Here is a 15,717-nt window from a genome sequence, read left to right on the forward strand (position 1 = left end):
CCAGTCCCTGATGAAGGTCCCTCTCCAGCATCCTTGTAGCCCCCTTCAGACACTGGAAGCTGCTCTGAGGTCTCCACACAGCTTCTCTTGTCCAGGCTGAAGAGCCCCAATGTTCTCAGCGTGTCTTGTATGGGAGGTGCTCTAGACCAGACCTGCCAACATTCAGTCCTTTCTGTGCTCATTTTGGCAAAGCTGAGTTCAAACTAGCTCTCAGAGGAAAAGCTTTGCTGAAATGGTAACAGCAACAATGTTGGCCATCGCAGCTTGGGTCCCACAGAACTTGGCTTTTGAGCGTTGTGTACCAGACAGGACCACCAGCTTGGGAAATCACTCTTCTGACCATGATGTTACTGCAGTTTGAGGCAAATTCAGGGGATTTAACACCATTCTCACAGCAAGAGGCAGAGGTACCTGTACTGATCCTCCATGCCGATCTGCAGCCAAATGAGATGTCAGGTACGAGGTATTGGTCTGCCGGCTTGGCTGGATCTCCCACTCCCCTCGGCGATCCGATGATGCCTGCTCACGCGTTCAGAAGCACGAGAGAGACACAAGAGAGGGCAAAAGGTGAACGAGGGGAAGAAATCAAAGGATGTGTGTTAGTGAGTTAGTTTCTTTGCAAAAAGCAAGGCATTTAAAATTTTAGTTGGGCTAAAACTTCTCTTTACCAAGTACATCTCATACTTGACTTCACCAGCGCCTGCAGTAATCCACTGCAGGAATGGATTTCTTCTCCTCTAGCTGCTAAATGAAGAGTGAGCTCAGATCTAGTCAGAAAGTTATTTCTTTACATGGCTTCATTTCCATGGGTTTCAGCATAGAAATAAACACACTGACAATATGTTTAACTGTATCTGTCAGGTCACACACCCCAGAGCACGTAGCACGGCAGCAAGATCGGATACACAGGCTCCACCTCCCTAAATATGTATTTTTAAACTCAAATTTACAACATAAAACAAAGCCATGTTTTATTTCACCAAAAGCCAGGTTCACACACTGATTCACCTGTCCACTGCAGAAGGAAACATCTGCCACACCGGCATGACTGGAGGGAGGGTTGGGGGCTTTTTAGTTTTCTGCAGAAAAGTAGATAAGAAACTTTTGCAAATAGTTTCTTCTTTACCCCCAATAGAGACAAGTTTTAGGTAACTAAATTATTAGAATTATATCTGTTTTATTAGAGGAACCACTTTGCACTTGCACGTGAAGCTCCTTACAGGTCTCCCAGCTTTGATGACAACATATCCAGAGTTCACCTACGACCAGGAGGATCTCAGTGCAACTGAACCCCACCAACCAGCTGGAGGAATAGTTCCCAAGACTGGGAAGTGCAGGACAGACAGGTAGATCTGTGTGGGCCACAAGCCAACAGCAGAGAACCTACTCAAGCCTGAAGTGACCAATCGGACATTTAAAAGGTGTCTCCCTGGACACTGTATAAAAATTTGAGCATTTAAGCAAATGTTTCAAAGCTGAAGCATCAACTTGAACAAGAGAGGGCAAAGCAGTGGAGTCCCCAGAGCACATGGGCCTGGGGGACACCATGGACCTGGCCAGAAAGCAAGAGGCTCAAGTGAATAAATATCAGGTTATCAGCGGTAAAGCTGAGTAGCTAACCAAGGAGAGGTGCACAGGCCCTGCCATTGCTCAGCACTGCTCTGTGTTACTCCCTGCCTTCATGGGTGAGCAATGCCACTGTGAAAAGAGAAAAGAAAGAAAGAAAAGAAAGGAAAAGGAAAGTGTTCCAACCCGCTGCCACGGGCAGGGACATCTCACGCTAGACCATGTCGCCCAAGCCCCATCCAACCTGGCCTTGAACACTGCCAGGGATGGGGCAGCCACAGCTTCTCTGGGCACCCTGCGCCAGCGCCTCAGCACCCTCACAGGGAAGAACTTCTTCCTTATATCTAACCTGAACTTCCCCTGTTTAAGTTTTAACCCATCACCCCTTGTCCTGTCTCTACAGTCCCTGATGAAAAGTCTGTCTCTGGCACCCATCTTTCATAGTTAATTATCTTCACTTCCTAGAGGAAAAGACTACAGAAAGGAGAACACTTTTTCATTAGCATCTTTACTGGGAACCAAATATTATGAAAGAGAATCAGCAGTTATTATACCTGGGAACAAAACTAAGGCCATTAAATCTGGAGATCAGTCACTTGACCCAAACCCATGTCCTCAACTCACTGCTCGAGATGTTTAGTTTTTCTACTTGTTCCTTTAGAGAAATCATTTGCTCGGTACTTAAAAGAAACATCCTTTGGAAGAGAGTTGTTTGTGTTTTGGTGAGAAGAAACTGATTTCCCCTGCCTGTTTGGATATTAAATAATTCAGCATCCTAAGTCATATTTAGGTAAGAAAAACAACAAAAGCTGCAATACAGCTTTTGCCCTTCCCGACAGCTGCCATGGCTATCTGTGAGGCTCGGAAGAACATGGATTGAAGCTGCCTGCATAGCATTTTGGGACTAGAACAGATTTCTTTGGGTGACATACTAGATTTGTGAAATAACCTGCTTGAAAATGAAGCCAGGCGTCATTGTCCATTAAATGAAACAAGATGCCTCATATGAAGGTCTGTGGTCAAAGCAGACAACTAGAGACTGGCACCCAAAAAAGGGTGTGTGTATGTGTGTTAATGCATTAATCAGGCAATATATTAAAGCAGATTATTTTACTTGTATTCCCAAACCAGTTCACACTAATCAGCATGCATAAATACAGTACAGCACATGGGCTTCAAACAACCCAGCTTCCTACAAGCAACACTTCTAAAGAGGGGTGTTCATCCTGATTGTAGCTGATAGCCTGAGATGAAGTCTAGTCTACGTTAGCTGCTCTACCATCACAGTCCAGCTGCATGGAACAAGGGAAGCTGAGCCCAGGCAGGTTATTACATCTCACACTCAGTTCTGCACTCACAAACCCCAGCTTGTGTGAGCTGAGTGGGAGCAGAAATGGCAGACAAGGAGCTAGAACAGCACACAGCGGTTAGAGGAGCAGAGCGAGCCCAGAACCACTCACTGAGAAGTAAGAGCACCAACAGCTCTAGCTAGGAGCCGGCAGTTGGAGATCTACTGAACTTCTGCTCAGTTCTGTTAATACAGAAAATCCAAACTCTCAACACCAACAAAATATTACAACTAGAAAGGAAAAATGGGGAAATTCATATTCAAAACCTGGCAGTGGATCCGGACTGTGGTGCCCAGCCTCCCCAGGGGGCCCTACCCTGGCAGTCCTGTATGCTCTGCAACACACCGTGAGCTGAACACCCTGAGAAGGATACACTGCGAGTACAGGGGACATGCACATCCTTATCGCATGGTCCATGGGAAGAGGGCACCTGGGGCAGGCTGCCATCACCACAACTGTCCACATGCTGTGAGTAAAAGCTCCCAAAAGAATGTTGTGGCCAGGAAGTTGAGGTACTCTGACCAGACTGGACAGTTGACTTACACAGCTTACCCACAAACTACAGAAAAATGACCCATTCCAAATTGTACTCCACTTAGTTCATGATCCTGAGGAATTCCACCGGCCAATGGAGTAATTTGGCAACCTGTTGCTTTAACAACATTCTGCTCAAATCACAGTCTCTTAGAAGCAGAAATTATGTGTGCCATGACCAAGGTGAGAGTCAGCCCCATCCACCTCTAATGGCACACGATTCCTGCTGCTCTGGTCCAAGAGGAAGTCAGAGGTGCCAAACAAGGTGGCGCTGAGCAGTTGTGAGCAACGCACCTGATTGCGAAGGGCCTGTTGTGATGGCCGATCCCTGTGGATGTGGCTGTCTCTTGTTATTGCAGATGTCCCAGAATCTACATGAACAGATCCCACTGGAGTAGGCTGGAAAAGAAGGTGTTTGTTAGGGTGAAGCCAATGCTGAAAATGCTGCTCACTCTCTCTGAACACCTGCATGTGCAAACCTAACTTGTAAGGCTGGCTCCCATCGGGTAGAAGCAGGAAAACATCAAAATACTTTCCAGAGGTGCTGACAGTAACGAAGGAAATTTAAAGCCAGGGCTATAAAATCCCTGTGATTTGGTGGACACGTGACTTGACACTGGACGCCAGCACCAGATTTCTTGTGTAAAAATGAATAAAAAAAGATATAGTTCAGCCCGTGTATTGGTGTCAGATCCTGTGATGTGGCTCACATAGGTTATTACGACTGAAAATACTGACTTGTTTTCCTCATCTCATCGTCTTGCCACTTCTAAAAATCACGTCTGCCTAGAAACAGGACATGTTAAAATAAAAGCTTCATCTGCTCTGTTCTCCCCAAAGTCATAATCCCTGCTCACAACACCAGAATCTCCATGGCAACCACTGCAGTTGTCAGCAACAGTGTGCTTGGTTTACAAGGTGCTTTTTATCAATTGCCTTTGTAATTAAACAAAAATGAGGTGAAAAATCATGATTCACAAAGGGAATGATGTCTTAGGAAAATGAACTGTTGTGGGTGCAGTAGACACGGGTAATGCTAAATATAGTTGGGATGGTAAATCACAGGCAATGCTGCCCAGTTTAGGACTGAAGGCATTTGATCTGGCACCAATGGCAATTCATTGACGGGTGCCTTTGCCAGTGTATGGTGACTGGCCATTAGCAAGAAGGCCACCAACAGAATGACACAGAACACAAGCGACAGGCAGCCAGCAGAAGAGCTTTGGACTCTTCCAACAGATCTTCCCATGACACATCTTTTGGCCAAGGTTTTCTTGAGTGTAAATGGCTTTTGACAATAGAAGTGACACAACAAGATCATGACTACAGTCCATCTAGTGTCATGGAACTGCTAAATGGAGCTTGGTTACTCCCACATTTCCTATCAATGCACTATAAAGACCTGGTACAGCCTCCAGAGTAGGGTAAGGCCCGAGATCTTTTGAGCTTAGAACTGGTTTGCTGTTACTATTCACCGAGCATCTGTCACAGCCCTGTCCAGATCTCTGTACGTCTTAGTGAGAACTTGACCATTTTAGAGGTCTTCTACCATTCAGTGCTGAAGTAGCAAGCATACTCTCCTGCTTCAAGATGGATATCTTTAGATATTGGTTTCAAATCCTGTGCTAGACTACAGGAAATTAAATCTAGTCATGCTCATTGCCACAGGTAGGAAAATTACGTTTGAATTCCCACCAGGGCAAGTCCAAAAAGGTGGGAAGGGGCCTTGTGCCCCTCAGGGAAACTTCAAGGCACTGCAAGAACCCCCTGAACACCTTACCAGGACATCTCACTATGTTGAGCCCATGTTAGCTAAAGAACAGAGTGAAAGATTTAATCCTAAATTCACTGGTATTAATTTGGATTATCAGGAACAAAGAGCCAGGTGGTGGGGAAAGAGCACCTGGAAGGCCAGGCACTGCATTTTGCACAGACAACTTACAATTGGCCTGCCAACCCAGTCATAGGCGTAGTCAAAGGTGTAGCCTTTCTTTTCAAACAGCTCTGTGAAGATGGTTCGTAAATAATCGTAGTCTGGTCTCTCAAAGAAGTCCAACCGCCGCACGTAGCGGAGGTACGTGGCCATCTCCTCTGTTGGAAAAGGGGAGAAAGCAGCAGCGTCAGTCCTGCTCACACGTGAGCTCCATCACTCACAAGCCTCTCAAAGCCAACACACACACTGGAACTATGTGTTGATTAACTCCAACGAGGCTTTCCCATGGTACTAGGCTTAAAGCTGGGCTGAGGGCCACATCACCAGTGACATGAGTTGTCCTGGCTCTGCTAGGTTCAGCTGAGCCATGTGGATCAACAGAAGCTGAAGATATCCCACAAGGCTTCACCATCAGTGACCTACTCAACAATCTTTTATTGCTGGATGAACCTCAGTCAGCTTTCCAGAGCCCTCTCGCCTTGCCCGAAGTCTAGTAATAATCTGCTTTTATTCTGAATCTTCTGAACGAGTTGTTAGAAACCAAGGTCTGTATTTTAGCAACGAGCATCACACTGTGAGAGAATTGTCTGGGCTGTCAGCGCTACCTCTGGCTTTTCCCTTAAAAATAGTGGGGTTTAGTAACAGTAAAATCAATCCAAACACTTCTCAAGCAAAGGTGGAAGTCCCGCCTAAGCTCCAGAGAGCTGCTGCTCCACCTCAAATCTGAGCTCCACAACAAGTTTTAGTCTATATATTCATGTAAAAACAAAGGCTAAAACACAATGGATGCCAACTCACTGAACCTGCCAACAGGATGCTCACGTGTATGTTTGCCCACACAGACATCTAAAATAGCCACAGCAATTTCCTCTGGGAAGGAAAGCAGGAGATGTTGGTGGGCACCCTGTGGCCCCTCTGAGCTCCAGCAACAGCCAGAGTCTGGCTGCCCAGAGCTCTGTGCTGCCCAATGTCATTACATCAGCCAGAGCCTTGAATATTCGAAACAAGACTTTGAAGGGGAGGCTGCAACATTAATTTACCTGGTGCATACAGAACAGTGTTTGGTGTTAAGCTAATTAATGGATTTCTTGCATCTGGGTTGTACTTTGCATGCACAGAGAACCGAGCCCTCGTAATTCATGTCCTGTCCCTTCCCAGCTCTCCCTAAGCCAAGGTAGGATGTTTGAGCAGTGCTCGGTACGAGGCACGAGTCTGTACACTGCAGTACGGCTGATACACCAGCATGGGTTTTGCCTTTAGCTAACAACTAAGAGCAGCATTGCTCATCAATACTTAACTCTGCCTGAGACTTGCAGCCTGCATGTTGCATGGAGCTAAAAGATGGAAAAAAGGAGGAGGAGAAAGGTAATCCCTTCTTCCTCCAATATCTCTGAAAGGTGGAGACCAAGAGGTTTCAGGCAAGCAAGGAATAGAAATAAGTTCCCATCTCCCTTCAGCCCAGACCTGCAGGTGTGACTGAGCTCTAAGAAAGCAGTATCAGGGAAAAAGATGAGAACAGCCAACATGAAGCTGTTCTGCTCAAAACCAGGTGGATTTGGGATGTAAATACATCTGGGGAATTAGCATGACTTGAGCAAACAACAATCCCCTTCCAGGCTTGCTGCTTCTCGTGCTGGGAAAGAGTAATGTCACGAAATGGGAATGGGACTCATTGTGGGGACCTGGGTGCTCAGGATTTCAAAAACACCAAAACCCCTCACTCTGTGAAGGCCACAGGGTACCTGGTGAGGGCTTCGACTTTGTACTCTGCTCTCCTAGCTCCGAGGTGAGCTTTTGTTTAACTGGAGAAAAGGTGTTGGGCTTGGCTAGAACATCTTTAGTAACACTCTCCTGAAGACTGTTGTCAGAAGGTGGAATTCAAGGACAGACACATCATCCCATCTTCCAAGCTGGCCACCTGCAGTTCTAACACCTGTAAAACCTTCAGTCTGGAATAAATTAACTCAGTAGATCCAACATAGGCACTTGGGAGAGGGAAAATAATGAGGCTCCCTTTTGGAAAGAAGCCGATAAGCAAAGTAGGAACATGAGGCTCTTGAGCATTGTCCAGCCTCCTTGGTGAGAAGAGTTATGCTCATTTTAAGCCACAGCCACAAGCCCTCAGGCTCCATGAATTTATAGCAGCAGCTCCAGTTGTTTGCCAGCTTGAGGAACAATATAATGGCTACACATCAAATACTTTTTGCCAGAGGAGCTCAGAACCACCATATTTAACATATGTCCAGCTCCTACTGCACTCAAATGTTTCCATCAGGGCTTTACCTGGAAAGTTCTCACAGAGAACTTCAACTGGAGTGTTTCTCTTTGTGTCCCCAATCTTCTGATACCTCTCTTTTAAGGTGTCAGCCTGTAGCGCACAAAGACAAAACAGTTGTGGAGAAAGAGTTCAACCATGTGATAAACGACATGCTGTATGGGAAGAAAAACAAGGCATTTAATACCAATGCTGGGTGGTATCAGAAGATGTTACTTGTAACTGAGCTGCACCCTAGACTACACTAGCAGGAATATTATCTCACCCTCTTGTAATTCTCACTACGTGTTTTACATGGTGTCGGCAAAGAATATCCAAGGACACGTTCAAAACATCTTCAGTACTTGAAAGGAAGGACACTTGTTAGTGTCTTACAAGGCTAATTTCTTACCATCCCAGCCCTGAAGACTGTATAGAGAAGCTTGCATGGGACAAGAAAACAAAGATGCATACACTATGGTTGCAGATCCTGTCCTGGGCTTAGAGCCATCAGCAACCAAGATGTCCTCAGAAACAACTATAAAAGTAGATAAATTGCATCAGCAATTTGGGTCTTCCTGTGTATAACAGAATGCAACCACACAGATAACTAATTTAAATCAGTCACGCTTCTCCCAAATCCCATCTCTCCCACAGTTCCTCTCCTTTCACCCCCAACCTGTCTATCACTGAGGCAGCACTGACTAAACATCTGGTCACCAAGAAAATGAAACAATCTTCAGCTAGATTTCCCACCTAAATCCCCCCTGAAGCAGAGAACTCTGCTCCTGTTCGCACCTAAGAAAGGGGTTTATTGCCTCCATTTCAAAACACAACAATTAGACCTGGCAGCAGCATCATTAGCATTGTAAGATGTTCTCTCAAGACCTTAGTGCTGACAGTATACACCAAAAGTGTAAGCTGAGGAAGCCTAGAAGAGTGAACATGCCGTATTTTAGATCAAGATGAAGAGTCTGCGTTTGTTCTGGAGCAAGGACTTCAAGAAGAGGTCAACTAATTCTTATCAAGTTCAGCATTGAACTGAGGAAATTTTGTAGAACCTTGTCTAAACCTGGAATTATTTTAAGAATAATTAACAGGATTAATTTAAAGCAGATGAGCTCAACTAAGCCAGAAACAAAATATGTAATAGAATAACGCACTTATAGAGGTGTGAAGTTAAAGTCAGAGAGGTTCTGATTTCTTTCACAATCACTTTCATGCCTGAAAAGCCCTTTTTTTGCTTTTATGAGTTGTCACCAACATTTCTGGCACGTGTCAATAAGACTAAGCTGACACTAACTCTGACAGATGGTGACAAAACAGCTTAACAAGGTTTATCACACAAGCCACTGCCACTGACCACAGCAGCACTCTGCTGAGCAGCTTGTGAGCCCAAAAGCTTGTCTCCTTTTTCTAGCAGTACTAACAGGAGTTATTGTCTTCATTAATAAACCTGCTCCTAACCTGATCGAGTTCGACCCCTTCACTCACTGCAATTACAAAGTTGAACACAGTAGCTTAATCATTAGGAAAGTGATGGAGAAGTGAAGGTGCAGCTACCAACAGCTTCATAGCCAGCAAATGACTTACTACTAGTTAATTCAGCTGACGGATGTTAGCTGCAGTTGCTGTAACTCAATTGCTTACAGCCCTCCACATTGTACATGACATTTCATAAACTTCTAAGCATTGAATGTCCAGTGACTCTGGAAGGAAGCCAAGCTCAATACTTCTGCCAGAAAACCAGTTTTTCAAGCTGAAGTCCATCTGCACATCTAAACCCATCAAACTGCTCCTGTTATAACCACATTTCACAGCTGCAGCTGGGGGATTGTGTGCTGTAGCCAGGATTCCATAAACAACCACTGTGTCCCAGTCACACTCCAGCTCGGGGCAGCTCCATGCTCCAGCAACAGCTCTCTCACTGCTGTCCCAGTTCCAGCCGCTCATCTGCCTTTGCTCAATCCTCTCTACAGATCTGTACCCATTTAGCTACTGGCAACTTGAAGTGACAGGTTACATGTTTCTGTCTTAAAATCTTTCCTGTAGGTAAAGCTAACACGTTGTTCTTAGGCTTCAAGGACACAAAGGAGAGGACGGTGCCTCTGGATGGCTGTTGGAAATGTTTCCTCACCAGGTTCTCCTCTGGGCAGAAACCAGACTAAGTTTCAAAGGGCACAACCTAAAGCTCAAACCTACCTTCAATCCTTGCCAGGGCAGACTGCCTCGGAGGAAATACATGAACATATGGCCAAGGGCTTCCAAGTCATCTCGACGACTTTGCTCTAAAACAGAAGAGATGACAAATTATTGCTGCAGCTGCAGAAATGGGTCTGAGACCTGATCAGTAGTTACACCTATTTCCAAGATAAAGTTATCACAGGGAAGTTCGCTTGCTGCCTGTAGCTCAGATCTCATGCAAAACCATCTAGAAGCTGTTACAAAACCGCATAAAATACATAAAGAAAAGATCAGCTAGAAGGCATAAGATAACATGGGAGCTGTAAGACACACTGCCCAGCATTAGGCGGAGAGGAATAAAGAGGAATAAAGCAGTTCTCCAGTTCTCTGGACTGCCAGTGCTGAGGGTGCACCTGCGATGTAGTGCTGGACGATGTTATTTCCTCTGAATGACATAGGAACAGGCAGGGGACGCTTGCAACGAGCTGCAGGGAACTACCATGTTGTTGTGCCAACCCCTTCTCAATCACTTCTGCAGCTTATCACAGCAGAGCAGATCAAAAATAGCTCCTTTAGCACTGCTTTTCCATGTGAAACGCTGCTGTTGCCATGCAGATGTTATGATTATAAATGAGGGGGGAAAAAAGAGGCCTCAAGCCAAAGGAAAAAAGCATTCTTAAAATTATCTAACAAAAATGTATAAAAACCCCATGGGAGGATATAAGGCAGAACAACAAATGCGGAGTGCAACAGCATGGGACTGCTGCTGTGCTGGGTGGCATCATGCAGACTGGGGTCCACTGAGCTTGCAGACTGATTTGATGCAACCTCCTCTCCTCTGAATCTCCACCTGCAAATAAATAACATGCTCTATGGCCACAAGCTGGGGCAGATCCAGCCCACACGTCACGACAAACTGTGTGAGCTGTCCCTGCTGCTGCATCATCTGCAAGAGGAGAAGGTGGCCGCGCTTGGCACAGCATGGCTCTCCAACAGCGGCAAATTTAACCCTCAGAATATGGTGGGGGTGAGAAGACTGAGCAGAAGGAATTGAGATGACAGCTCCTGCAGGTTACCCTGATATAGCTGTAAAAAGGGAATAAAACCAAAGAGAATGTCCTGGGTAATTCAGTGCAGTGATGCAGATGAACTGCTCAGGAAGGTGGTTGAGCGCACTCATCTTTCAGGAAAATGGCAGTAAGACTCCTTTGTTCTGGAATGTGAAGGGACTGACTCCACCTGGGCCTCACCGGTAAATCATCCATCCCATGGAGCTGCTCTGGGCAGACACAGCCCTGCACGTGCCGGCAGCCAGCAGCCAGCCTTCCCTCCCAGACTGACCCCTCCCCGCACCAGCCATGGCCTGAGCTGCAACACCTGCAGGGAAATGGGTCCTACAGAAGGCATGTGGTGTACTTGGGACACAAACACATCTTCCTTCCACATCCGCCTTCCATCCGAGCCCGCTCCCACTGCGGCTGCTCATTCCTCCATCCCTTCCTGACCCTTCACCAGGGTTTTCAAGATTAGAAGTTGGACTTATCCCTCCTTACACCCAAAGAGACCGAACTCTCCACAAGATGCGAGTGATGCCTTCATCACATAGCTGGGAGGCTACTCGAATATTCCATTATTTTACTGCTCTTATGGGTTTAAGTGAATATAAACATCTATTAAAGTCTTTTGCCTTTCAGCCACATATATGTAATTTTCTGGTATGAGAGAAGGCAGTGAGGAGAGCAAATGAAAGCCAGGTTTAAAATGAGTTAAATCAGTAATTTTCTCCAACCAATTATTAGGTCAAGGAACATCCAACTCCAACACCTGTAACTGAAGGTCCTGGTTATTTTGTTGCTCTATAGCTCAGCACAGAGCTATAAAAATAGTTGCTATAAAAATCTGTGCTATAAAAATCTATTTGGTCATCATTTAGTGCAGCAGTTACTACCCGCGTACTTGCCTTTTATCAGTGCTGGGTTGCTCCCAGTTATTTAGTTCCTAATAAAAACTATAATTATGAGGCTTCCAACATTTCAGCTGTCTCAATACCTCAAAAGGGGAAAAGAAAATGCCTTACAGGCATCCAGAGGTTTACAAACAGCTCGAAGGGGAGGAATATAAGCTACAATAAGCCAAGCTATCACCGGAGGTCACGGCAAGCTCCCACCAACCACACACACCTTTGCCAAGATGAGTGTTGATGGACATGTATCTGGCTGTTCCAGTTAAGCTCTTGTGTTCCCTGTAAGGTATGTGTTTTTTGGTTTCCGGGTCAATGTACTCCTTTGCCAATCCAAAGTCTATGATGTGAATGACATGCTCTTTCTTGTTGCCTTGCCGGCCGATAAGGAAGTTTTCGGGCTTGACATCTCGGTAGATGAGGTTCTTCGAATGCACGTACTCCATGCGAGATATCTGCAAAGCGAGGAGCACAAGTTATCTGCAAGCAGAGCAGCCTCCATGATCTCCTGGCTAACGGGGCTGTGAGATTTTGATACCGTCACTGACCCTCAGCTCAGAAACACAACCACAGATGGAGAGAATCATGGCAGCAGTTACGATTGGAACTGGATGGAGCTCCTCTGATGGAGTCAAAAGAGGATTTTGTCACCCTCTCCTTTCTGTGGCTACTGTACGGTGCGCCCTGACTTGAATCCTACAGAAATGTCTGTAGGAAAACAGAAAGGCTGTTTTTGAAACGGTACCACTGGGACACAGCATTTGGAATGATGCCATAGGGACATGCAGCAGCATTTTTGTACTGATTTTAAATGTACTAAACTGGTTACCAAGAGCTCTTCCCTTGCCCACGGCCTTCCCTTGTTTCTCTGTGTCTTACCACCTTCCTCCCTCGACCCATATGTTGTCTTAAGACACGCCAGATTCTTCATGGAGGGGGATTTTGGGGCAGGTGGAAGCCTTACGATCCTCAACGCTGACTAAAAATCACAACCTCATGGGTTGTCAAATAGGAATAGCTGGAATATTTTCCAGCTTTTGACTCACTTTGTTCTGGCAGTCTGTCTGAGAAAGGAAGGGAGAAGGGCAGGAATCCCACTTCCAAGCTGATGGAGGGTCATTTCCCCTCTAACAACACTCCTCATGCAGATGCTCATCATTAATATTGCTTTTGAAACTAAACATATTGCAGGTAAGTCTGAACAGGTCGCCAAGCAGCTCTCCTTTGAGTTCCTAACCTAAGAGGTTATTCTAATTGGAAATAACTCACAATTTCATTTAATTTATTACCTTTTTAGGTTTTAAATGAAACCATGTGAATCCCCATTTGTGGCTGTCCCGGGCTGCAGCTGCTCTGCATGCTGTAGGGCATGGTGGCTTTTTTAAGCAAGATGCTTCTTTGGAAAGGCCATTTGAATCTCCCTGTCTGCAGGTTTGCAACATGAGGAGAACATTGCAGAGCTCTCAGACTCCACATTTTGCACTAGCAAGTGTCAGTCCACAGAGGTCACTGCCGCACCGCTGTGGTGGAGCATCTAAGGTGAAAGCCACCAGCGGGTCACCCCCAGGGAGCTCCCTGTGGAGTTACTGGTTCCTGAGTGGTTATGCACCAGGTCAGCGCTGTCAGGAGCTCTGCACCGCCTGCACAGGGATAGCCTGTTCCTAAGGAAAACCTGCTGCATTTCCACCACTCGGAAAGAGGTAACAGGCAGGAGGGGGCAGCACTCCTCAGAAAATAAAACCTGCTGTACAGGGAGGGCAGCAGACAGGGAAAACTGCAGGTGAATCGCTCTTAAAAAACAGGACTTGCTGAGAGGCTCTTCAACGAAGGTAACAGCTCATGTTGCTGCTCCCTTCTGCTCTAAGTAGTGATTTATTTCGTTGTGCTGAGAAAATGGGTTTCAGGGCTAACAGCCATTATTCCTAATCAATTCTAGGCCGACGCAGAACACAGCAGATGCTCTGCACTTCAGCCATTCTTCACGCTTTGAATCACCTAGAGGACACAGCAGTGCTGGAAGACAAAAAGGTATGTTGGGAGGCCATTTAAATTAAGATGCAACCCTTAAAACTGGAACAAAGCATTTCTTGGCCTCTCCATACCCAACAAGCTTTCAAACACAGCCTGGCTGGCTCATTGAATTTGTCCCTGTTACCAGAGAAGCTCAGTTGTTGAAATGGCCAACAGCAATCACACAGCCTGAAAAAAACATTTGTTCCTTAAAAACTCACAGCAAATTGCACTGGCCAAGACAACCACTTCGCTTCCACCACAGGCACAGAGATGCTGTCGGGTCTTTCATATTCCTTTTTCTTTACTTCCACCTGCCTGGACGCTCCAGCATGTGCTGCTGGAGCTGCGCATCGCCAACGATGGCTGAAAGATGCTCTCCAGGTCAGAAAGATGTTTCCTGTCCGTGCTTTACTTACCCTGACAAGACACTCACCATGCTTGTGGCTGCTTGTGATGGAGGCTGTACTGCCCTCAGCCTGACTCAAACCCACTGCACAGCTGAAGGAGAGGAGAAGTGGAGTTCCCACTCCAGAAATGTATGGCTGCAGACACTATGCCCACTCCTTTGTGTTTGAACTACAGGCTCTAATGTCTGTGCATTACTTCTATGGACAGAGAAACCACTGCAAGGAACTGGGACTAACTGTTGGAACTGCTTTTACACTGGAAAAACAGTGACTGTGAAGCACTATTAACATCTGCTCTGTTATTTTAATAAGAACAGACATGGGCATTTTATCATAGGGCACAGAACACTAGGGGTGGGTGGGAGACTCTGCTTGCAAATCAAAGCAGGATTTCCATGGCCACGGCTGGCGGAGTCCATCTTCGGAGCCACAGATCTCCATGTCAGATGTCAGAGAAACCCCAGGAGGGGAGAGCACCCCCAGCACACACCAGGACCCCTGCGCTGCAGTGGGAGATGACAGGATGTTTGTGACATTTAACCAGATGCCAAAGCAACCATGCTTTTATTTTCCTTTCTCCTGCCAAGGAAGCAAGTGTAATACACCCTCTTCTCCCAAAAGGTATCTCTTAAGGATCTGATCTTGATGGCAACCTCATCTCTAGACCCTCCTGATAAATTTGAACCCTTCTACACCATCACCTGCTTGAATATAGGTCATATCAGCAGAGAGGAAGAATTCCTCCTGTTTAAAACCTGCCTTGGTGTCTGTTACACAAGATGATTTAATAGTCTGCAGTCAAAAAACCTTTCACTGCGACTCAGCCCAGGTCGCAGCCACCAGTATTTGTCCAGTGCCAGGCACAGTGGACCTGACAGCAAGCACTTAAAGCAAGGGTGAAAATAACAGTTACTCCTGACAAAACTGATGACTTCCAGTTTATGGGTTTTAGGAACTGATGTTAGTGAACATTTTTAATTGCCAAACTTTGCTTTGTTCAGGAACAACCGCTTGATCTATTTGGCTGCACTCAAAGGATGAAGGAAGCAGTTCCAGTTTGATGCTCTTAGCAGAGCAACGTAAAGCATTGGAGACCCTCAAGTTACAGCAGTAACAGAGCTGGAAAACTTCCACCAGGGAAGGAAAATAGATGACTCCTTCAATGCAGGTTCTCACTGAGAGGTATGAAATGGTGCATTAGACCAAGACTGCTTCTGATTCAACTCATGCTGTTTGATAAGCTGCTGCCACAGCTCTGGACACAATGTAGCTCACCAGAACATGCAAGCCTAGTGCCAAACCTGGGGGCTGCGTGGCTCATCCCCCTGCCGAGGCAGACCTTCCTACTGTGTCATTTCAACTGAAAAGATTCCAAACCAGGTTCTCTTTGAAGACTCATTATCGTCCAGTCTCTATCTCCCCCAGCCAGTAGTCTTTTTGATGTAAAACCACGTTTAAATTCTCCCATACTCACAAGCAATTTTCCTTAAAGCAATGACGATGTATTTGTTTCTCCT

At 46.0% G+C, this 15,717-nt stretch overlaps 1 protein-coding gene across 5 annotated transcripts in view; it reads right to left on the reverse strand.

The window, feature by feature from the left end:
• The window catches only part of CSNK1G1 (casein kinase 1 gamma 1), a 107,941-nt gene that overhangs the window by 11,843 nt on the left and 80,381 nt on the right, over positions 1–15,717 (reverse strand). For 4 of the 5 annotated variants that reach the window (XM_030498353.1, XM_030498350.1, XM_030498352.1 and 1 more), the window contains exons 7-12: positions 12,001–12,235; positions 9,839–9,924; positions 7,666–7,750; positions 5,392–5,540; positions 3,744–3,848; positions 412–519 (exon numbers count right to left, since the gene is read on the reverse strand). In XM_030498353.1, the coding sequence (XP_030354213.1) occupies positions 412–519; positions 3,744–3,848; positions 5,392–5,540; positions 7,666–7,750; positions 9,839–9,924; positions 12,001–12,235 (768 nt within the window). Of the gene's footprint in view, positions 1–411; positions 520–1,005; positions 1,080–3,743; positions 3,849–5,391; positions 5,541–7,665; positions 7,751–9,838; positions 9,925–12,000; positions 12,236–15,717 lie in introns of all 5 variants that reach the window. The other variant, XR_003993302.1, reaches the window with a different exon arrangement.

The sequence above is a fragment of the Strigops habroptila genome, chromosome 9, assembly GCF_004027225.2.
Source record: "Strigops habroptila isolate Jane chromosome 9, bStrHab1.2.pri, whole genome shotgun sequence".
Taxonomy (NCBI): domain Eukaryota; kingdom Metazoa; phylum Chordata; class Aves; order Psittaciformes; family Psittacidae; genus Strigops; species Strigops habroptila.